General features: G+C 58.2%; 2 protein-coding genes across 2 annotated transcripts; one reads left to right on the forward strand and one right to left on the reverse strand.

Moving 5' to 3' along the window:
• The first annotated feature begins 423 nt into the window (after positions 1-423).
• On the forward strand, positions 424-13812 carry CFB (complement factor B). The gene is made up of 18 exons (XM_038768545.1): positions 424-695; positions 793-1014; positions 1288-1473; positions 3195-3368; positions 4023-4124; positions 4387-4523; positions 5561-5699; positions 7071-7202; positions 7623-7724; positions 7891-8028; positions 8682-8800; positions 9058-9175; positions 9259-9409; positions 11344-11420; positions 11509-11624; positions 12066-12198; positions 13169-13218; positions 13440-13812. The coding sequence occupies exons 1-18, from the start codon at positions 605-607 to the stop codon at positions 13587-13589; spliced, it is 2337 nt and encodes a 778-aa protein (XP_038624473.1). The 5' UTR covers positions 424-604; the 3' UTR covers positions 13590-13812.
• Positions 13813-13912: 100 nt separating this feature from the next.
• On the reverse strand, positions 13913-21781 carry NELFE (negative elongation factor complex member E). Its single transcript, XM_038768546.1, has 11 exons — positions 21726-21781; positions 21409-21491; positions 17653-17722; positions 16811-16956; positions 16620-16694; positions 16423-16460; positions 15981-16270; positions 15741-15885; positions 14534-14588; positions 14221-14323; positions 13913-14066 (listed from the first exon to the last, which is right to left on the reverse strand). Exons 2-11 carry the CDS (start codon positions 21481-21483, stop codon positions 13969-13971), a joined length of 1095 nt encoding a protein of 364 aa, XP_038624474.1. The 5' UTR covers positions 21484-21491; positions 21726-21781; the 3' UTR covers positions 13913-13968.

Raw genomic sequence — 21781 nt, forward strand, 5'->3', positions numbered from 1 at the left:
CCCGCCTCCCTGTCATTGCTCAGGCCCGCTAGGTCGGGGGCGGAGGGGGTCGATGGGCCGGCGATTCCAGGAAGAGGAGGTCAGGGACCCCATCGTCCAACAAACAGACTCGGACTCTGCCCGGACCGACGGTCTCCCCGGGTCCGGCCGGGCCGGGTGGGGGTGGGGGGGATGCGGGCACAGGGTGCGGGGCTTGGGAAGGTGAGGACAGGGAAGTTTCGATTTCCGGGGTTGCCCGGGTGATGGGACTTCCCCTCCGGGCATTCCAGTAAGTGTCCTGAGGGGCCGGGCAGAGAGTGGGGGCCGTATCAGGAAGGGATTTGCGCAAGGGGAAACTGGAGGTGGGGGGATTGGGGGGGAAGTGGGTGGGGAGGGGGCGGGCCCCGGGGGAGGAGACGGAGCTGGTCCGGGGCTGGACTCCCCAGTTCGGACCAAGAGGGAGTCAGAAACATCGTCCAAGATCCGGGGAGAGGCAGAGCCCTTGCCGTTGGACGGAGCCCAGGCCTCTGGCCCTCAGCTCCCTCTTCTTGGAACCTGCTGGAGAGAGAGACAGAGACAGAGACCGAGAGAGAGTAGAGAGAGAGAGAGAGAAACTGAGGCAAAGATGGCCCTCAGGACGGCCACCGTCCACACCGACGTGGGGCGAGCCCTGATTCTCCACGTCTGCCTCCTCCTCCCGGGGCTCATCGGTGCAGGTGAGTGCCGGGCTCCCCTCCGGCCCCCCCAGAGCCATCCCCGGCCGCCCACCCCGCAGGGGTCAACCCAATCCAACCCCGGTCTTTCTGTTCTCAGCCGTCGCCCCCGAGCCCCCCGCCGCCGGAAAATGCCCTCACGAGGGGATCGCCATCTCAGGGGGCAGCGTCCTCTTCCACGATGATGGCTCGGGGCTGGAGTACCTCTGCCCCGCGGGCTACTACCCCTTCCCCGTCCAGACCCGGGTCTGCCGCGGCTCCGGGACCTGGAGCCCCATGCGTGACCAACAGGGCGGGCTGCACCGGACCGCCGAGTGTCGACGTGAGTCCGGGGGCCGGTGGGCAGGCGGGAGTCCGGGAGAGGGGCCCACGGTACCACTTTGGGGGGGGGGGGGGTCTTCCCCGCTCGGACCCTCCCAGGCGGTCGGTCGTATTTACCGAGCGCTTCTTGCATGCGGAGCAGTGTGCTAAGCACGTGGGAGAGGATGATGTAATACTACGGACACGTTCCCGGGACTGGCGGGGGGCCGGAGGGGATCGGTGCCCAGGCCCGAGCCCACCTGGGCCTTGCCCCCCGTCCCACCCCCTCCCTCAGTGATCCGCTGCCCGGGCCCCGTGGACTTTGAGAACGGCGAGTATTGGCCCCGAGCCCGGGCCTTCAACGTCAGCCAGGTCCTCACCTTCCAATGCTACGACGGCTACACCCTCCGCGGCTCCGGCACGCGTACCTGCCTCCCTTCCGGCAAGTGGGACGGACAGACGGCCATCTGCGACGGCGGGGGTGAGTCTCGCACCCTCGACCCCCAGCCCTCTCCCCGCCCCCCGGCCCCCTGTTGCGGGGGACACGGGACCCAAATGGGGCCAGAGACGATCCCGGAGACGAGACGGGGCTCCGGCCTCCCGGGGAGGCTGAGGTACAGCAGTCGGTGGGTCAGTCGTATTTATTGAGCGCTTACTACGTGCAGAGCGCTGTACTAAGCACTTGGGAGAGTACGCTCTAACAGCAAACGGACGCATTCCCTGCCCGCGACGAGCTTACAGTCCCGAGGAGGAGAGGATGAGCACCAAAAATCATCATCATCAATCGTATTTATTGAGCGCTTACTGTGTGCAGAGCACTGTACTAAGCGCTTGGGAAGTAGATCATTCCTAACTGCGCTATTCGTTAAGCGCTTTCTACGTGCACTGTTCTAAATGCTGAGGGAGAGACAAGATCATCAGCTGAGGCAGAGCCCCCGGCCCAAACGGGTTCACGGTCTAAGCGGGAGGGGGAAACCGGGATCAATCAATCAATCAATCGTATTTATTGAGTGCTTACTATGTGCAGAGCACTGGACTAAGCGCTTGGGAAGTCCAAGTTGGCAACATAGAGAGACGGTCCCTACCCAACAGTGGGCTCACAGTCTAGGAGGGGGAGACAGAGAACAAAACAAAACATGTTAACAAAATAAAATCAATAGAATAGATATGTACAAGTAAAATAAATAGAGTAATAAATACGTACAAACATATATACATCCTCATTCTACATATGAGATAACTGAGGCACAGACGAGCGGAGTGACTGGCCCGGGGTCTCATCCCGGCTCCGCTGCATGTCTGCTGTGTGACCTTGGGCAAGTCACTTCACCTCTCTGGGCCTCAGTTTCCTCATCTGTCAAATAGGGACCGGGTACATCGGCTTGGACTGTGAGTCCCCTGTGGGACCATCCGATTAATTTACCTTAGTAAGTGCTCAACAAAGACTACAACTATGACGATAGATCAATCGGTGGTATTTATTGAGCGTTTCCTGTCGGTCCATCAGTGGTATGTATTGAACACTTACTGTGTGCAGAGCCTGGACTATGCACTGGGGAGAATACAAATTAACAATATAACAGACACAGTCCCTGCCCACAACGAGCTTACGGTCTAGAGGGGGAGGGCACTTTATTAAGCACGTGGGAGGGTACAGTATAAACCCACAACGAGCTTACAGTCTAGAAGGGGAGACAAACATTAATAATAATAATGATGGCATTTATTAAGCGCTTACTATGCGCAAAGCACTGTCCTAAGAGCTGGGGAGGTTACAAGGTGATCAGGTTGTCCCACGGGGGGCTCACAATCTTAATCCCCATTTTACAGTTGAGGTAACTGAGGCCCAGAGAAGTGAAGTGACTTGCCCAAAGTCACACAGCTGACAATTGGCGGAGCCGGGATTCGAACCCATGAACTCTGACTCCAAAGCCCGTGCTCTTTCCACTGAGCCGTGCTGCTTCATTAATATAAATTAATATAAATAAATGCTGTTTATTCATTCATTCATTCCAATTGTATTTATTGAGCGCTTACTGTGTGCGGAGCACTGTACTAAGCGCTTATGTTTAGTGTTTAATCTGGGAAGGCTTCCTGGAGGGGGTAGATTTTTTGCGGCGCTTGGACTAGAGGGAAGGGGCTGCCCACCCTCATCCCGGGAGGGTCCCGGACCCCTCCATCACAGGCCGCCCTTTCCCGCAGCGTCCCACTGCCGGAACCCCGGCATCCCCATCGGCACGAGGAAGACGGGCTGGCAGTACCGCTGGGAAGACTCCGTCACCTACCGCTGTGCCCACGGGCTGACCCTGCAGGGCTCCCAGAAGCGCACCTGCATGGACGACGGCTCCTGGAGCGGCACGGAGCCCTCCTGCAGAGGTGCCCGCCCCCGGCCCTGACCCCCGACCCCCGACTCCCGGCCCCACCCCGCCCCAGGCTGCCCCTTCACCCCTGCGTTCCCGTGACTGGGCCCTTCCATTCATTCATTCAGTCGTATTTACTGAGCGCTCACTGCGGGCAGAGCACTGGACTCAGTGCTTGGGAAGTCCAAGTTGGCAACATCGAGAGACGGTCCCTACCCAACGGAGGGCTCACAGGCTAGAAGCCCTGACCCTTGAGAGCTTCCCCCTTGTTATGCTACCCTAGACTGCGAGCCCACCGTTGGGGAGGGACTGTCTCTGGATGTTGCCAACTTGGACTTCCCAAGCGCTTAGTACAGTGCTCTGCGCACAGTAAGCACTCGATAAATACGATTGAGTGAATGAATGAATTTCCTGATGCTGTGCCTCTTGCCCCCTAAACCTGCTCCGCCCCATCTCCCCCCCCAGTACTGCTCCCTTACCCCCGTGTCATGTGCCCTCCATGACCTCCGACCCCCTACCCCTGAGCGTGCACCACCGAGTCTCCCCCCGATGCTGCCCCCTCACCTCCCACGCCCACAACCGCCCCCCTACAAATGCTGCCCCCTCCCCACTCGCCCCCGTGTCCACAACCGAGGGTCCGGCCCTCCTCTCCCCCCATCCCCTCCCGTAGGCTCCTACATGTACGACACCCCGGACGAAGTGTCTTCGGCCTTCATCTCCTCGTTGACCGAGGCCCTGGAGGGAGCGGACGCGGCCAGCGGCCAGAACCCGGGTGCGTGGGGGCCCGGGAAACCGGGCAGACCAGGGCTGGAGTGGGAGGGGATTCATTCATTCAGTCAGTCAGTCGTATTTATTGAGCGCTGACTGTGTGCAGAGCGCCTGGGAAGTCCAAGTTGGCAACATATAGAGACGGTCCCTACCCAACAACGGGCTCACGGCCTAGAGGGGGGAGAAGTGGGCAAGGAGGCGGGCTGGGGGTGGGCCGAGGGCCGCCAGGCTGAGGTCCCGGTGGCCCCCCACCCCCGGCCGCGCAGGGGACCAGCAGAAGCGGCGGATCCTCATCGACCCCGCAGGCTCCATGAACATCTACTTGGTCATGGATGCCTCCTCTAGCATCGGATCCCATAACTTCACCGGGGCCAAGAGGTGTCTCAACAGCCTCATCGAGAAGGTGAGGGGCCCCCGCCGGCGCCGCCCTCCGCTCCCACCCCCTCGCAGCCCCATCGGAGACACCCACCCTTCCGCTCCCACCCTGGCCCCATTCCCTTTCTGGGTCTGGGGGTCCGATTCCTCCCCCACCCCCCCAAGCCCCCATCTCCTCCAAACCCCCGGGATTCCTCCGGCCTCTTTCCCGGGCCGAGGAAATCCCAACTTCTTTCCAACTCCCCGCCCTGGCCACCACCTCCGGCCGCCAGAACCGAGTCCCCCGACCTCCAGAAACCTTGTAATCCTCCTAGACTGTGAGCCCGCTGTTGGGTAGGGACCGTCTCTCTATGTTGCCAACTTGGACTTCCCAAGCGCTTAGTCCAGTGCTCTGCACACAGTAATCGCTCAATAAATACGATCGATTGTAATACTACGACTGCTAGTACTGAGAAGCGGTACGGCTCGAGGAGCAGCGTGGCCCAGTGGCAAGAACCCGGGCTGGGGAGTTGGAGGCCGTGGGTTCATTCATTCATTCAATCGTATTTATTGAGCGCTTACTGTGTGCAGAGCACTGGACTAAGCGCTTGGGAAGTACAAGTTGGCAACACAGAGAGACGGTCCCTACCCAACAACGGGCTCACAGTCTAGAAGGGGGAGACAGACAACGTAACAAAACATATTCATTCATTCATTCATTCAATCGCATTTATTGAGCGCTTACTGTGTGCAGAGCACTGTACTAAGCGCTTGGGAAGTACAAGTTGGCAACATAGGGAGACGGTCCCGACCCATCAGGTGGGACACCATCGCCATCCCACCTGGGACTCACAAGTGAAGGGGGAGGGAGAACGGGTATTGGATTCTCAGTTTGTAGCGGTCGAAATTGAGGCCCAGAAAGGTTAAGTGACTGGTCCAAGGTCACCCAGCTGCCCCTCCGTCCTCTCCCCTCTGGGGTCCATCTCCCAGCCTCCCGCCCTCTGGTTGTCTCCCAGAGCCGCCCCCCTGTCTCCCCTGCATCCCCCCCCCCCCCCCCCGACCTCCTCACGGTCTCCCTCCTGGCAGGTGGCGAGCTACGGGGTGAAGCCGCGCTACGGGGTCCTGACCTACGCCACCAACACCCAGATTGTCGTCAGGACCACCGACGATAGGAGCAGTGACGCCGACTGGGTCAGCCAGCAGCTGGAGAACATCAAATACTCCGGTCAGCGGGGCCCCAGTGGGGGCCAGAGGGGAAAAGGGGAGCCCTGGGCAGTGCCACGGGGGGCTCCGGGTAACTGCCCGGACAATCAACGTGGCCTCGTGGAAAGAGCCTGGGCCTAGGGGGTCAGAGGACCTGGATTGTTGTGTGACCTTGGGCTCTTTCCGCTAGGCCAAGCTGCTTACTGTGTGCACAGCCCTATATTAAGCGTTTATCAATCAATGAATCAATCGTATTTATTGAGCGCTTACTGTGTGCAGAGCGCTGTACTAAGTGCTTGGGAAGTACAAGTCGGCAACATCTAGAGACAGTCCCTACCCAACAGTGGGCTCACAGTCTAAAAGGGGGAGACAGAGAACGAAACCAAACATACTAACAAAATAAAATAAATAGAATAGATATGTACAAGTAAAATAAATAAATAAATAAATAGAGTAATAAATATGTACAAACATGTATACATAGGTACAGGTGCTGTGGGGAAGGGAAGGAGGTAAGATGGGGGGGACGGAGGGGGGATGAGGGGGAGAGGAAGGAAGGGGCTCAGTCTGGGAGTCAGTTTAGGAGAGGACTATGTGGTAGAATGGGTAGACACGCTCCCTGCCCTCCCTTCCCCATTCTAGACTGTAAGCCCACTGTTGGGTTGGGACCGTCTCTCTATGTTGCCAACTTGGACTTCCCAAGCGCTTAGTACAGTGCTCAGCACACAGTAAGCGCTCAATAAATATGATTGAATGAATGAATGAATGAATGAATACCCACAAGGAGTGTACAGTCTAGAGGGGGAGACAGACATTAAAATAAATTACAGCATGGGGAAATGGCAGAAGTCATGGGGGAGGACTGAGAGGGGGCCCGGAGTAGCAGGTGGGGACCCCAAGGGATCACGGGGGCAGAGGGTGGGAACTGTGAGGGGAGATGGGGAAGTAGGTGGGAGCTGTGGGGAACCACAGGGAAGAGGGAGGGGACAGTAGGGGGGTCATGGGTCAAAGGGTGGGGAACACGGGGCGGTCACGGAGGAGAGAGAGCAGGGACTCCCGTGGGGGGCGGTCACCTGAGGAGTCGGCGGGGGGGAGACCGGACAGCCAGGAGGCCAGGGGGCCAGAAGGTCAAGTGGCCAGGGGGCCAGGTAATCAGAAGGCTAGGAGGCCAGGGGGCCGGGGGGCCAGGAGAGCGGGAGCCATGGGACCAGTGGCTCAGAAGGCCAGAAGGCCAAGGAGCCATGGGGCAGGGGACCAGGGAGCCGAATGGCCCAGAGGCCATGAAGCCATGGGACCAGGGGCCAAGAGGCCGGGGGCCAGGGAGCCACGGGGCCAGGAGGCCAATAGATGGCTCCGTGCGCTGACCACTGTGGCCCCCCATCCAACCCCGCAGACCACAAGCAGGTGCCCGGCACCAACACGTACAAGGCGCTGATGGCTGTGTACAACATGATGATCTCCCAGGAGAAGCAGGACCCCAAAGGCTGGAACATCACCCGCCATGTCATCCTGCTCATGACCGATGGTGAGAGGGGCCCACCCGCCCCCCTCGCCCCCCCACCAGTCTCCCCAACTCCTCCCATGACTTCTTGTCACCATCCCAGTCCCACTTCCCTCCCTGGGGTCCCGCCCGGGGGAGTTGGGGGGCAGACGGGAGCTAGCTGGGGGGCCTTTGGTAGGAACCACGAATGGGTGGGGTGGGCTTGGCTTCCATCTGCAAAGCTCCCCAAGCCCCCGGTCCTGGAACCCCACTGACAAATCTGACTCCTCCTCCATGATACCTCTGTGACCCCTCCACCCTTCCCGAAGCCGTTCCGGCAGGGGTGGGGTCTCTCCATCCCCGTACCGGACGTCCCTCTGGGCCCTCGTGCTCCCCCCACTCCCTGTCCCTGGCCTACCCTGGCTTCCTCCCCACCCTCACCCCCGTCTCTCCCCCAACACTCAGGGAACTACAACATGGGGGGTACTCCGGAGCGGGTGATAGCTGACATCAGAGAGTTCCTGAACATTGGACGGAACCTCAGGAACCCCCGAGAGGACTATCTGGGTGAGCGATTCTCCCGGCCACCCCAACTCTCCCCATCTTGCTCCCACCCTCCACTCCACTACCTTGGGAAGGGGGGATGTCTTGCCACCTTGTCTTCCCTCTGGGACCCCCCGGTCCTCCCTCACCCCAGGGACCCTGACATCTGGCTCCCCCCGCCCCCCCCCAGATATCTATGTGTTTGGCATCGGACCCCTGGTTGACCAAGAGAAGATTAATGCTCTTGCATCCAAGAAGAGTGGGGAGACCCACGTCTTCAAGGTCAAGGACATGCAAGATTTGGAGAAGACCTTCCACATGATGATTGGTAAGCTCCATCCCAGAGTCCTCCTGGGGCCGGCCGGATCCTTCCCGTGCCTCCCTTTGCCTCCCCACTTCTGGGGGGCTCAGGCCTCCCCCGTTCCCTGGTCCCCCTCCCCTGCCCTATGAGGAAGACACCAGGCACCTCCCTGAGACTTGGACTGCCAGCTCCCCGCTTCTCTTTGGTGGATGTCCAAGTCGCCCCGGCTCTCCCCGCACCCCGAGATCTGCCCCTGGCCCCCTCCATCCCTCTATTCTATTTATTTTATTTTGTTAATACGTTTTGTTTGGTTCTCTGTCTCCCCCTTCTAAACTGTGAGCCCGCTGTTGGGTAGGGACCGTCTCTAGATGTTGCCAACTTGGACTTCCCAAGCGCTTAGTCCAGTGCTCTGCACACAGTAAGCGCTCAATAAATACGATTGATTGATTGATTGCTCTCCTGCAAGGGTCTGCCCCTACTCCCCGGGGTTCCCCCCGTTCTCCCCACACTTCAGGGTCTGCCCCCTGCCCACCTCCTGTTCTCCCTTCACCCCCGGCTCTCCCCGCATCCCAGGGTCTGCCTCTGGCTCCCTTGTTCCCCCTGGCTCCCCCCAACCCCTGGGGCTGCCCCCGGCCCCCTCGGCTTCCCAGACAGCCCCCCAACTCTCCCTCCCCTTGCAGACGAGAGCCAGACCCTGGGCCTCTGCGGCGTGGGCTGGGAGTTCGATCCGCCCGAGGTGTCCCAGCCCAACTCCCCTCCCCAGCGGAAGTACCCCTGGCAGGCCAGCATCACCATCACCGTGAGCCTGGGGCCGGGACCCCCAAGAGGAGGGTGGGTGGGGCCTAGAGCAGGGGCTTGGGACCCAAGAGGAATGTATGAGTGTGTTTGGGGGGATTCTGGAGGGGACGGGGCCTGATAGAAAGGGCGGGCCTGGGGTCCGAGCTAAGGGGTGGGGTGGTGGGATCTTGGGGATGGGGCGTGGGTGGGACATTGGGTTTGGGGGCTGGAGTTGACCACCCCCTTTCTCTCCCCCCACCACGCTGTGGCCCCTCTCAGCGTCCGCCCGGCATGAAGGAGAACTGCAAGGGGACCGTGGTGTCCCCCTATTTCATTCTCACGGCGGCTCACTGCTTCAACGTGGACGACGAAGCCCGGAACATCAAGGTTTCCGTGGGTGAGGACCAGCGTCTCCCCGGCCCCTCGGCCTCCCGGGAGGTGGGGGAGCCGCCTCCCTGACACGGTGTTTTCCCCACGCAGGGGAGGGGCGGGATTCGGACACGGAGCACGTGCACTTCCACCCCGAGTACGACGTCAACAAGAAGAAGGGCCAGGGCATCAGCGAGTTCTACGACTACGACGTGGCCCTGATCCAGCTCCACAAGAAACTGGTGTTCTCGCCCAACGTGCGGTGAGCAGCGGGGTCACCTGGGGCTGCGGAGGGGCCACCGGGGCGCTGGGACCCCCTTGGGGGCTGCGGGAAGCGGCGTGGCTCAGTGGAAAGAGCCCGGCCTTGGGAGTCAGAGGTCATGGGTTCTAATCCCGCTCCGCCACATGTCTGCTGTGTTCATTCATTCATTCAGTCGTATTTATTGAGCGCCTACTGTGTACAGAGCACTGGACCAGGAGGCCTTTCCAGACTGAGCCCCTTCCTTCCTCTCCCCCTCGTCCCCCTCTCCATCCCCCCCATTTTACCTCCTTCCCTTCCCCACAGCACCTGGATATATGTATATATGTTTGTACATATTTATTACTCTATTTATTTATTTATTTTACTTGTACATATCTATTCTATTTATTTTATTTTGTTAGTATGTTTGGTTTTGTTCTCTGTCTTCCCCTTTTAGACTGTGAGCCCACCGTTGGGTAGGGACTGTCTCTATATGTTGCCAATTTGTACTTCCCAAGCGCTTAGTACAGTGCTCTGCACATAGTAAGCGCTCAATAAATACGATTGATGATGATGATGATGATTCATTCAGCCGTATTTATTGAGCGCCTACTGTGTGCAGAGCACTGGACCAGGAGGCCTTCCCAGACTGAGCCCCTTCCTTCCTCTCCCCCTCGTCCCCCTCTCCATCCCCCCATCTTACCTCCTTCCCTTCCCCACAGCACCTGTATATATGTATATATGTTTGTACATATTTATTACTCTATTTATTTATTTATTTTACTTGTACCTATCTATTCTATTTATTTTATTTTGTTAGTATGTTTGGTTTTGTTCTCTGTCTCCCCCTTTTAGACTGTGAGCCCACTGTTGGGTAGGGACTGTCTCTATATGTTGCCAATTTGTACTTCCCAAGCGCTTAGTACAGTGCTCTGCACACAGTAAGCGCTCAATAAATACAATTGATTGATTGGACTAAGCGCTTGGGAAGTACACGCTGGCAACATCTAGAGACAGTCCCTACCCAACAGTGGGCTCACAATCTAGAAGGGGGGGACAGAGAACAAAACATATTAACAAAAGAAAATAAATAGAATAAATATGCACAAATAAAATAAATGAGTAATAAATTCACACAAACATATACATATATACAGGTGCTGTGGGGAGGGGGAGAGGAAGGAGGGTGCTGGGTGACCTTGGGCAAGTCACTTCACTTCTCTGAGCCTCAGTTACCTCAACTGTAAAATGGGGATTGACTGTGAGCCCCCCGCCGTGGGACAACCTGATCACTTACTCTATTTATTTATTTATTTTGCTTGTACACATCTATTCTATTTATTTTCTTTTGTTAGTATGTTTGGTTTTGTTCTCTGCCTCCCCCTTTTAGACTGTGAGCCCACTGTTGGGTAGGGACTGTCTCTATATGTTGCCAACTTGTACTTCCCAAGTGCTTAGTCCAGTGCTCTGCACACAGTAAGCGCTCAAGAAATACGATTGATGATGATCACTTTGTATCCCCCCAGCGCTTAGAACAGTGCACATAGTAAGCGCTTAACAAATGCCATTATTATTATTATTAGGAGGCGGGCATCTGGGGTTGAGGTGGCCTTTCTGGAGGCTAGGAGGGGGACACTTGGGGCTGGGGAGGGGGACGGATGGGGCTAGGGTGAGCGGCTGGGGGCTAGGCGGGGTGGAACTGGGGGCTGGGGTGGGGGGTATCTGGGGTGGGTGACCCTCCTGGAGGGTGGGGTGACCTGCCTGGTGATGGGGTTAGCCTTCCTGGGGACTAGGAAGAGGATGCTTGTGGCTGGGCGGGGGGACGCCTGGGGTGGGAGGGCTTCTGGGACTGGGGCGACCTTCCTGGGGGCTAGGGAAGGGATGCTTGTGGCCGGGCATGGGGGGACGCCCAGGTGGCTGGACCGTGACCGTCCTTCCCTGCCTCCCCCCAACAGGCCTGTGTGTCTCCCCTGCACTGCTGGCACCACCCGGGCCCTGAGGCTGCCCCTTCCTTCCACCTGTCGGCATCACGGTGAGCAGGCCGGGGGCGGACCGGAGTCGAGCGGGGTCCCGGGCCTGGGTCGAGCGGGGTCCCGAGCTGGCTCCTGGTCTCCCCGCAGCGGCCCAGCTCCTGCCCGTGGGAAACGTCAAAGCCATGTTCATCACCGACGGCAAGACCGCGTCCGGGAAGAAGGTCCAGAACCGCAACGAGGTCCTCATCAAGAACGGGGAGAAGGTGAGGGGCCGGAGGGAGCGCGGCGACAACAGGCCTGGACGCGGGCGGGGTTCGGGGCCCGAGGCCCGCCGGGAAGGTCGAGGCCGACGAGGGTTTGGGGACGAGGCCGTTCATCCGGTCGTATTGAGTGCTGTGTGCAGAGCACTGTACGAAGCGCTTGGGTGAGAGAGTGCTCTGCACACAGTAAGCGCTCAATAAATATGATTGAATGAATATGACAACAAGCAGACACATGCCCTGCCCTCAACGAGCTCTCAGTCCCTGAAGGCTGGCCAGGTGGGGACGGGACTGGGGGTGTGTCGAGGAGGGGTCAGGGGTCTGACTGGAAGGGGTATGGCGTAGGAGGGGCTGGGGACACGTCCGCGGCAAGTGGACGGACGGGCTGCTGGTCCGGCGGTCCAGCGGGCCCCACCCCTCACCTGAACCCCTGTTCCCCAACAGAAGAGCGGGTGTGAGGAGGACGCGCGTCACGCCCAGGGCTACGAGAACATCAAGCAGATCTCGGACGTGGTGACCCCCAACTTCCTGTGCACGGGTGGCTCCGACCCCGTCGCCGACCCCAACACCTGCAAGGGTAAGAGCCGCCTCCGGCCACCCGAGGGGAGAGAACCCGGGCCCGGGTGTCAGTTCTAATCCCACTCCACCACCCATCTGCTGGGTGACTTTGGACGGGTCACTTCACTTCTCTGTGCCTCGGCGTCCTCATCTGTTATCTGTTCTTCCTCCCCTTTAGCCGTGAGCCCCCGGTGGGACTGTGCCTTTCCCCAGCGCTTAGTACAGTAGTTGGCATGTAGAAAGCGCTTAGCAAATACCAGTCATTAGAAGTGCTCCTCTCAAGGGCAAGGATTCAGCGTGCCTTGGCTTCGCTAATCTCCCGAGCAGGAAATACAGTGCTCCACAGGTGTCATACTTTCCCACACTGGGAAGCAGCATGGCCTAACAGGTAGAGCCTAAACCTGGGAGTCGAAAGGACCTGGGTTCTAACTCTGTTCCGCCACTTATCTGCTGTGTGACCTCGGGCAAGTCACTTCTCTTCTCTGGGCCTCAGTTATCTCATCTGTAAAACGAGGATTAAGGCCATGAGCCTCATGTGGACCAGGAACCGGGTCCAACCCCATTAGCTTGTCTCTACCCCAGTACTTAGTGCAGTGGCTGGTAATCATCATCATACTGGCATTTATTAAGCGCTTACTATGTGCAAAGCACTGTTCTAAGCGCTGGGGAGGTTACAGGGTGATCAGGTTGTCCCATGTGGGGCTGACAGTCTTCAACCCCATTTTACAGGTGAGGTACACAGTGAGCACTTAAATACCACAATTATTATTAATATTATTCTACTGCGTGCATGGAGCCCTCCTCTCCCCGCCCCGCAACATCGGGGTCTCAATTCCCAAGACACCTGGGCACAATGCGGGGATTCCCTGCCCTTCCTTCTCGGGAGATGCGCGAGCCGTCCCCCCTGAAGCCTCTTGGAGCGGTTCGGAGCGCGGCGGGCCGTGAGAGCCTTCTCCCCTGTAGCTTCCCCTCCTCTCCCCCCACCCCAGGTGACTCGGGCGGGCCCCTCATCATCCACCAGAAGAGCCGCTTCATCCAGGTGAGTCTCCGGCCTCGCGCTAACCCGGTTTTCCGCCGGCCCGGCCCTCGCGCCCTTGGGTCTCCGGGGGTGGCCGCCGTGAGCTTCCGGCCCTTTCCACGGCTCGGACGGGGAACGCCGAGGCCGTGAGGGACCGTGGGAGGGCCCGCTCCACCCGAACCCATCGGGTGGGCCGCACGCACCCGTGGCTAGGTGGAAGATGCCCCCTCCCTCTCCCGCAGGTGGGAGTGATCAGCTGGGGCGTAATCGACGTGTGCAAGGAGAAGGGCAAGCCCATCCCCTCCTTTGCCCGGGACTTCCACTTCAACCTCTTCTCCGTGATACCGTGGTTAAAGAAAATCCTCAAGGAGGAAGACTTGGGGTTCCTGTGAGGAGGACGGGGGGGCCCGCGGGCTCCCTGCTACCAAGAGGACTGACTGGGCCCAGGGGCTCAGGGTAGGGAAGGAGAGGACGACTTCCCGAGGAGGGGATAGGGGAAGGGGGCTTCCAGTCCCCACCGCCCAGCCTCTGTCGGGAAGCCCCCCTTAGCCGGCGCCTGCCCCCTCTGAGCCCAGGTTATCTGGGGAAATAAAACAGTGGGGGATTTGTGTCAAGGGTGCGAGTTGGCGAGTGTCTTGGGGGGAGAAGGCAGTCTGGCTCGCCGGGACAGGGGATGGAGTCGTCAATGGGACGCGTCGCCGGGGCGGGAGTGGGCTGGGCCACATTCCCACATGGGAGCTTCCTTTTATTGAGCCCGGGTCCCTCCTTCCCTTAGAACCCGTCGGCCAGATTCTCCTTGTATACGTCGTCATTGTAGACGATCTGGGTCCTCTTGTCGCGGTGGCAGCCCTTGACGCTGTTCTGGACGGCTGGCGGCGGAGGGGAGAGCGAGTTGGGGCGGGGGGAGCGCGCACGCCCAGCTAGGGGGGGACCGCCGGGGCGGGGGGCCGGGGAAGGGGGACGCGGGGACGGGAGACCGCCCGCCTCCCACAGCCCGGAGGGTGGGGGGGCGGCCGGACTTACCCAGGGAGCCCCAGACAGACTTCCCGGTGGCGGCGTCCAGCATGGGCTGCTTGCGGGCTATGCTCACTTTAAGCTGCACCGATTCTACCTGGGTCCCGTTCAGCTGGTGGGGGGGATGACGGAGGATGGCTCAGAGGGGACCCGAGGGGCGGCCCGGAGCGCACACGCAAACGCACACACACGCAAAAGACCTCCCCGGAGCGCACACGCAAACACACGCACACGCAAAAGACTTCCCGTCGCGGGGGAGGAGAGGCGGAGCGTTCGTCGGGGAGAAGCTGGAGGGACCCAGGGGGTCGGAGGGGCTTCTGACCTCAGCGATGGCCTGATCCGCCGACTCCATCTTCTCATACGTGACAAAGGCGCAGCTGGGGGGGGCCGGGGGAGGCTGTCAGGGCGGGAGTCGCGGCCCCCGGTCCCAGCCCTGACCGCCCCCCGATCCGCTGGGCTCCCCGCTCCCCTTCCCAAACCGGCTGCGGAGGGTGGGGGGACGTCAACGGGGCCCACTCTCCAGACCGCAGGCTCTCTGAGGCCAGGGATCGCCCCCTCCACCTCTATTGCGCCGGGCGGCGCCCGGCACAGCACTCCGCACGCAGTAAGCGCTCGATAAATGCGGTCAATAATAACAATAATGATGGTATTGAAGCGCTTACTATGCACAAAGCACTGTTCTAAGCGCTGGGGAGGTTACAAGTTGATCAGGTTGGCCCATGGGAGGGCTCACAGTCTTAATCCTCATTTTACGGATGAGGTAACTGAGGCCCAGAGAAGCGAAGCGACTTGCCCAAAGTCACCCAGCTGACGGTTGGAGGAGCGGGGATTTGAACCCGTGACCTCCTACTCCAAAGCCCAGGCTCCTGCCACTGAGCCACGCTGCTTCTCCTAGACTTCTTCTACAGGTCGGTAAGGGGGAAAGCAGCGTGGCTCAATGGAAAGAGCTCGGGCTTTGGAGTCAGAGGTCGTGGGTTCGAATCCCGGCTCTGCCAAGTGTCAGCTGTGTGACTTTGGGCAAGTCACTTAACTTCTCTGTGCCTCAGTTACCTCATCTGTAAAATGGGAATTAAGACCCCCTGTGGGACAACCTGATCACCTTGTAACCTCCCCAGCGCTTAGAACAGTGCTTTGCACATAATAAATGCTTAATAAATGCCATTATTATTATTATTATTATCCACCTCTGCTGTGCTTGGCCCAGTGCTCTGCACACAGTAAACCCTCGATAAATATGATCGATACAATCCATCTGTACTGCGCTCGGCACGGTGCTCTGCATGCAGCAGGCGCTCAGTCGGTACCGTGGATGGACTTGACTGGTCAAACCCCCACCGGGTCCTGGCTCCTGGGCTCCGCTCGGGGGTCCGGGAACAAGGGACCGCGGGAGGGGGAATGGCCAAACGGGAGCTCTCGGCCTCCAGTGACCCCTCGGGACCCTCCCAGGATGCCACCCCCATCCCTCTGGAACATCTTCCGTCGGGCTGCTGGACTCTCCCGCGTGGCCCCGTACCGGCCCCCGCCCTCACTTGCGGGGGGGATCCATGGAGAGGTCGATGATGTTGCCGAAGGGGGAGAAGGCTTGGCGGAGCATGGCCGGCGTCAGGTCGGCGCCGTAGACGTACAACGTGTTCCCCTTGCGGGGGGCCCGGCGCTCCGGAAACGAGTCTGACCCTGGGAGACCAAAGGGGCCGGTTGGGGACCCTGCCCCACGATTGCCCATCCCCACCGCCCCTCCATCCCTGCTCCCGACAGGCCCCTTCACTCACGGCGGAAAGGCCCTTCCCGGTCGCGGTCCCGGTCGCGATCCCGGTCTCGATCCCGGTCCCGATCCCGGTCTCGATCTCGATCCCGGTCCCGCTCGCGGTCCCGGTCTCGGTCTCGCTCTCGATCCCGGTCGCGGCTGCGGCCTCGAGGGGGGGAGGCGGGGGCGGGGGGGCCGCCGCGCTCCTCGTAGCCCCAGTCGAAGCCCCGGGGGGGCCCCTCGCCGCTCCCCGGACCCTCCGACTCCTCCCCCTCGGGCACCAGCCCCCGCAGCCGCTCGCTGGAGGACACGAAGCTGGCGGAGAGAGGGACGGGCAGGTGTGGACGGGGGCCTGGGGGCTCTTCCCCCAGGACTCGGGCTTCCAATCTCCCCGGCGGCCACACGTTCGCCTCCCGGCCCCAGCTGCTTCCCCTGGGCGGCAGGGCCGGCGTGGGGGGGAGTCTTACCTCTCATACAGTGACTTTCTCTGGGGGCGTCTGGATGACTGGAAGGAAGAACCGTTTATTGCTATGCTGTTTTCTCCCAAGCACTTAGCACAGCGCTCTGCACGCAGTAAGCGCTCAACAAATCGACTGAATGAATGAAAGAACCCCCACGGTGGCGACGGCCTCCCCCTGCTCCCCCTCTTGCCCCGCCCGCCCACCTCTTGCAGGTCATCGTCGGCCGAGATGCTCCGCTGGAACGGCTGGAAGGTGGGGGCCGGGCCCTTCTCCGGGTCCTGCGGGGAGGGGGAATGACGGGGGCCCAGCTCAGGAAGTGGAAGCCCCCCTCCCCGCTCCACCCCCAGCCCCCGCTCTTCCTCCCCGAATGCATGCCTCCCCTCGCCCCCGTGACCTTGAGCTTCCCCTCCAGGGTCCGGGAGCGCTTGAACCCCGAGTTCTTGGTCTCGGCCTTGATGGCGCTGATGGCCCCGGACTTGACCAAGAGCTTGGCCTGCTCCGTGGCCGTGGCCGTGTCCACCGTCGGCTGCTCGGACATGGCTGAGGGGGGCCGGGGAGGGGGCGGCTTCAACTGGGCATCCGAAGCCGCCCCGCTTCTCCCGCCGGTCCCCTCTGAGCCTTCCCAGACTGAGCCCCTTCTTTCCTCTCCCCCTCGTCCCCCTCTCCATCCCCCCATCTTACCTCCTTCCCTTCCCCACAGCACCCGTATATATGTATATATGGTTGTACATATTTATTACTCTATTTATTTATTTATTTATTTATTTTGCTTGTACATTTCTATCCTATTTATTTTATTTTGTTGGTATGCTTGGTTTTGTTCTCTGTCTCCCCCTTTCAGACTGTGAGCCCACTGTTGGGTAGGGACTGTCTCTATGTGTTGCCAATTTGTACTTCCCAAGCGCTTAGTACAGTGCTCTGCACATAGTAAGCGCTCAATAAATATGATTGATTGATTGATTGATTGAGCCCAGGAAGCAGTTATCTCGGCCACCCTCCCCTCCTCGCTCTGCGGCCAGACGGGGCTCACATCAGGGTAGAGGGGCTCACTGCTCTTCCCGGGGGTCCCTCCGTCTCTCCCTTCTAGACCGTGAGCCCGCTGTTGGGTAGGGACCGTCTCTATGCGTTGCCGACTTGGACTTCCCAAGCGCTTAGTACAGTGCTCTGCACACAGTAAGCGCTCAATAAATACGATTGATTGATTGATTGATTGGCTCTGCCGCCGCGGCTACTCACAGCGCTTGACCCCGCCCTGGCTGGCTGTGCTGCTGCTGCTCTGCTTCTTCAGGGCCAGTAAGGCCTTTTTCTGGGGGGGAGGAAGGGGAAAAAAGGAGGTCGGTACGGGGCCCCCCCCCCCGTCGCCCCATTTTTCCACGGCGGGACTCGGGGGTGCACGAGCGTCGGTCAGACATTCGCTCTGTAGCCGGAGGAGGGATCGGGTTTAGACCCGAGGCCCGAGGCCGTGGTTTGTTTCGTTGCCTGCCCCGCCGTCGGGTAGGGACCGTCTCTAGATGTTGCCGACTTGGACTTCCCAAGCGCTTAGTCCAGTGCTCTGCGCGCAGTAAGCGCTCAATAAATACGGCCGAATGAACGAATGAACGAGTGAGAGGGCCAGCCTGCCCTTTAGACTCGGCGACCCGGGTTGCCCTGCCCCGAAATAACGTGTTATTCACGTTAGGAATAACAATTTGCGACAGCAATAACAGTAATAGTAGTGGTAATGACAATAACGATGATGGTGACTGTGGCATTTAAACACCATACATTAAGCACTGTACTTTGCGCAGTTTCACGAGAAGCAGGGTGAGCCCACTGTTGGGTAGGGACTGTCTCTATATGTTGCCAACTTGTACTTCCCAAGCGCTCAGTACAGTGCTCTGCACACAGTAAGCGCTCAATAAATATGATTGATTGATTGATTGATCCCTTGGCGGGCCCCGGGAGCAGGGAAGAGGGGCGGGACTTTAGGATGTCCCAGGGGCAAATGACCTCTCTGGGCAGGGCGACCTCCCCAGCGGCGGGGCCCGGGTGGCTGAGGAAATGGAGGACCCCGGCGGAGGGTGGGTGCTGGGGGGTTGGGCCTGAGGTCACCATTCATTCATTCAATCGTATTTATTGAGCGCTTACTGTGTGCAGAGCACTGTACTAAGCGTTTGGGAAATCCAAGTTGGCAACATATAGAGACGGTCCCGACCCAACAGCAGGCTCACAGTCTAGAAGGGGGAGACAGACAACCATTCATTCATTCAGTCATATTTATTGAGCGCTTACTGTGTGCAGAGCACTGGACTAAGCACTTGGGAAGTCCAAGTCGGCAACAGATAGAGACGGTCCCTACCCAACAGCGGGCTCACAGTCTAGAAGGGGGAGACAACCATTCATTCAATCATCTTTACTGAGAGCTTACTGTGTGCAGAGCACTGCACTAAGCGCTTGGGAAGTCCAAGTTGGCAACAGATAGAGACGGTCCCTACCCAACAACGGGCTCACAGTCTAGAAGGGGGAGACAGACAAGCAAACAAAACATATTAACAAAATAAAATAAATAGAATATGTACAAATAAATAGAGTAATAAATCCGTACAAACAGATATACATATACACAGGTGCTGTGGGGAGGGGAAGGAGGGGGAGAGGACTTCTAGACTGTGAGCCCACTGTTGGGTAGGGACCGTCTCTATATGTTGCCAACTTGGACTTCCCAAGCGCTTGGTACAGTGCTCTGCACACAGTAAGCGCTCAATAAGTACGATTGAATGAATAAATAAATAAATACGATTGAATGAATGAATGAGAGGAAGGAGGAGGCTCAGTGTGGGAAGGCCTCCTGGAGGAGGTGAGCTCTCAGTAGGGCCTTGAAGGGAGGAAGAGAGCTAGCTTGGCGGAGGTGCAGAGGCACCAGCGGTCTCCTCCTTGCCAAACCCAATGGCCTCTACTCCATCCTAACCGACTTGGATCTCTCAGCAGCCCCTTCTCCTGGATTGGCCCTATTGACAACAGAGAAGCAGCGTGGCTCGGTGGAAAGAGCCCGGGCTTTGGAGTCAGAGGTCATGGGTTCAAATCCCGCCTCTGCCAATTGTCAGCTGGGTGACTCTGGGCCAGTCCACTTCTCTGGGCCTCGTCTGTAAAATGGGGGTGAAGACTGTGAGCCCCCCGTGGGCCAACCTGATCACCTTGTAACCTCCCCAGCACTTAGAACGGTGCTTTGCACGCAGTAAGCACTTAATAAATACCGTCATCATTATTATTATTCCCTCCGTCCCACCTCCTATCACCTTCTTTTTGAGTTTTCTGAATTTCTTCTGCAGAACAGTGCTTTGCACATAGTAAGCGCTTAATAAATACCATCATTATGATTATTATCCCCTCCGCCCCGCCTCCTCTCACCTTCTTGAGTTTGCTGAATTTCTTTTGCAGAACAGTGTTTTGCACATAGTAAGCTCTTAATACCGTCATTATTATTATTATCCCCTCCGCCCCGCCTCCTCTCACCTTCTTCTTGAAGTTTTGCTGAATTTCTTCTGCAGAACAGTGCTTTGCACATAGTAAGCGCTTAATACCGTCATTATTATTATTATCCCCTCCGCCCCACCTCCTCTCACCTTCTTCTTGAGTTTGCTGAATTTCATCCGCAGAACAGTGCTTTGCACGTATTAAGTGCTTAATAAATACCGTCATTATTATTACTATCCCCTCCGCCCTGCCTCCTCTCACCTTCTTCTTGAATTTTTGCTGAATTTCTTCTGCAGAACAGTGCTTTGCACATAGTAAGCGCTTAATAAATACTGTCATCATTATTATTATCCCCTCCACCCCGCCTCCTCTCACCTTCTTCTTGAGTTTGCTGAATTTCTTCTGCGGAACAGTGCTTTGCACGTACTAAGCGCTTAAGAGCTCACCTCCTCCAGGAAGCCTCCCAGACTGAGCCCCCTCCTTCCTCTCCCCCTTGTCCCCCTCTCCGTCCCCGCCCCGCCTTACCTCCTTCCCTTCCCCACAGCACCTGTATATATGTATGTATTTATTACTCTATTTATTTTACTTGTACATATCTATTCTATTTATTTTATTTTGTTAATATGTTTTGTTTTGTTCTCTGTCTCCCCCTTCTAGACTGTGAGCCCACTGTTGGGTGGGCACCGTCTCCATATATTGCCAACTTGGACTTCCCAAGCACTTAGTCCAGCGCTCTGCACACAGTAAGCGCTCAATAATAATAATAATAACGATGGTATTTGTTAAGTGCTTACTATGTGCAAAGCACTGTTCTAAGCTCCGGGGAGGATACAAGGTGATCAGGTTGTCCCACGTGGGGCTCACAGTCTTAATCCCCATTTTCCAGATGAGGGAACTGAGGCACAGAGAAGTTAAGTGGCTCGCCCAAGGTAACACAGCTGACAAGCGGTGGAGCCAGGATTCGAACCCATGATTCCCCCTTCTAGACTGTGAGCCCACTGTTGGGTAGGGACCGTCTCTATATCAATCATTCAATCGTATTTATTGAGCACTTACTGTGTGCAGAGCACTGTACTAAGCGCTTGCGAAGTACAAGTTGGCAACATTTAGAGACAGTCCCTACCCAACAGTGGGCTCTATCTGTTGCCAATTTGGACTTCCCAAGCGCTTAGTACAGTGCTCTGCACACAGTAAGCGCTCAATCAATCAATCAATCGTACTCCCCCTTTTTAGACTGTGAGCCCACTGTTGGGTAGGGACTGTCTCTCTATGTTGCCAACTTGGACTTCCCAAGCGCTTAGTCCAGTGCTCTGCACACAGTAAGCGCTCAATAAATACGATTGATTGATTGATTGAGCGCTTGCTGTGTGCTGGGCACTGTACTAAGCGCAATAAATACGATTGACTGATTGATTGACCTCTGACTCCCAAGCCCGCCCTCTTTCCACTGGGCCAGGCTTCTTCTATAAATACGATTGATTGATTAATAAATCCCGTCATCATTATTATGATCCCCCCCCCTCCGCCGCCCCCTCTCACCTTCTTCTTGAGTTTGCTGAATTTCTTCTGCAGCGCCTCCTCCTCCTCGCTCAGCCCCGGGGGCAGCACCAACATGGTGGCACCTAAAGCGGGGAGATTTCGGTTTGCCACAAGCGCTCAGTACATAGTCGGCGAGGAAAGGGGGTGGGTTTCAGGGCCGGGGCCCCTCTCAGCCCTTAGGCCCGGGGGGAAGGGACGAGGGCGGGCGGCGGGGCATCCATTGACCCTCCTCTGTCGCCTGGGGGTCACCATGGCAACTCGAGGGGGCGTTTCTATGGCAACCTGGGATGCTCGGAGGGGATGGGGGGACCACTCACCTGTCCCAAAGGGCTTGGCAACCGGAGCGGGAGGTGGGTCGCCCAGTGATGACTCG

Source organism: Tachyglossus aculeatus, chromosome Y4, assembly GCF_015852505.1.
Source record: "Tachyglossus aculeatus isolate mTacAcu1 chromosome Y4, mTacAcu1.pri, whole genome shotgun sequence".
NCBI lineage: Eukaryota > Metazoa > Chordata > Mammalia > Monotremata > Tachyglossidae > Tachyglossus > Tachyglossus aculeatus.

Coding starts and splice junctions, on each gene's coding strand:
- CFB (XM_038768545.1), top strand. CDS start 605: ATGGCCCTCAGGACGGCCACCGTCCACACCGACGTGGGGCGAGCCCTG. Junction 9,410..11,343: donor GTGTTCTCGCCCAACGTGCG/GTGAGCAGCGGG, acceptor TCCCCCCAACAG/GCCTGTGTGTCTCCCCTGCA. Junction 12,199..13,168: donor CGACCCCAACACCTGCAAGG/GTAAGAGCCGCC, acceptor CCCCCACCCCAG/GTGACTCGGGCGGGCCCCTC.
- NELFE (XM_038768546.1), bottom strand. CDS start 21,483: ATGTTGGTGCTGCCCCCGGGGCTGAGCGAGGAGGAGGAGGCGCTGCAG. Junction 16,695..16,810: donor CCCTGGAGGGGAAGCTCAAG/GTCACGGGGGCG, acceptor CCCTCCCCGCAG/GACCCGGAGAAGGGCCCGGC. Junction 16,271..16,422: donor AGAAAGTCACTGTATGAGAG/GTAAGACTCCCC, acceptor TCTCTCCGCCAG/CTTCGTGTCCTCCAGCGAGC.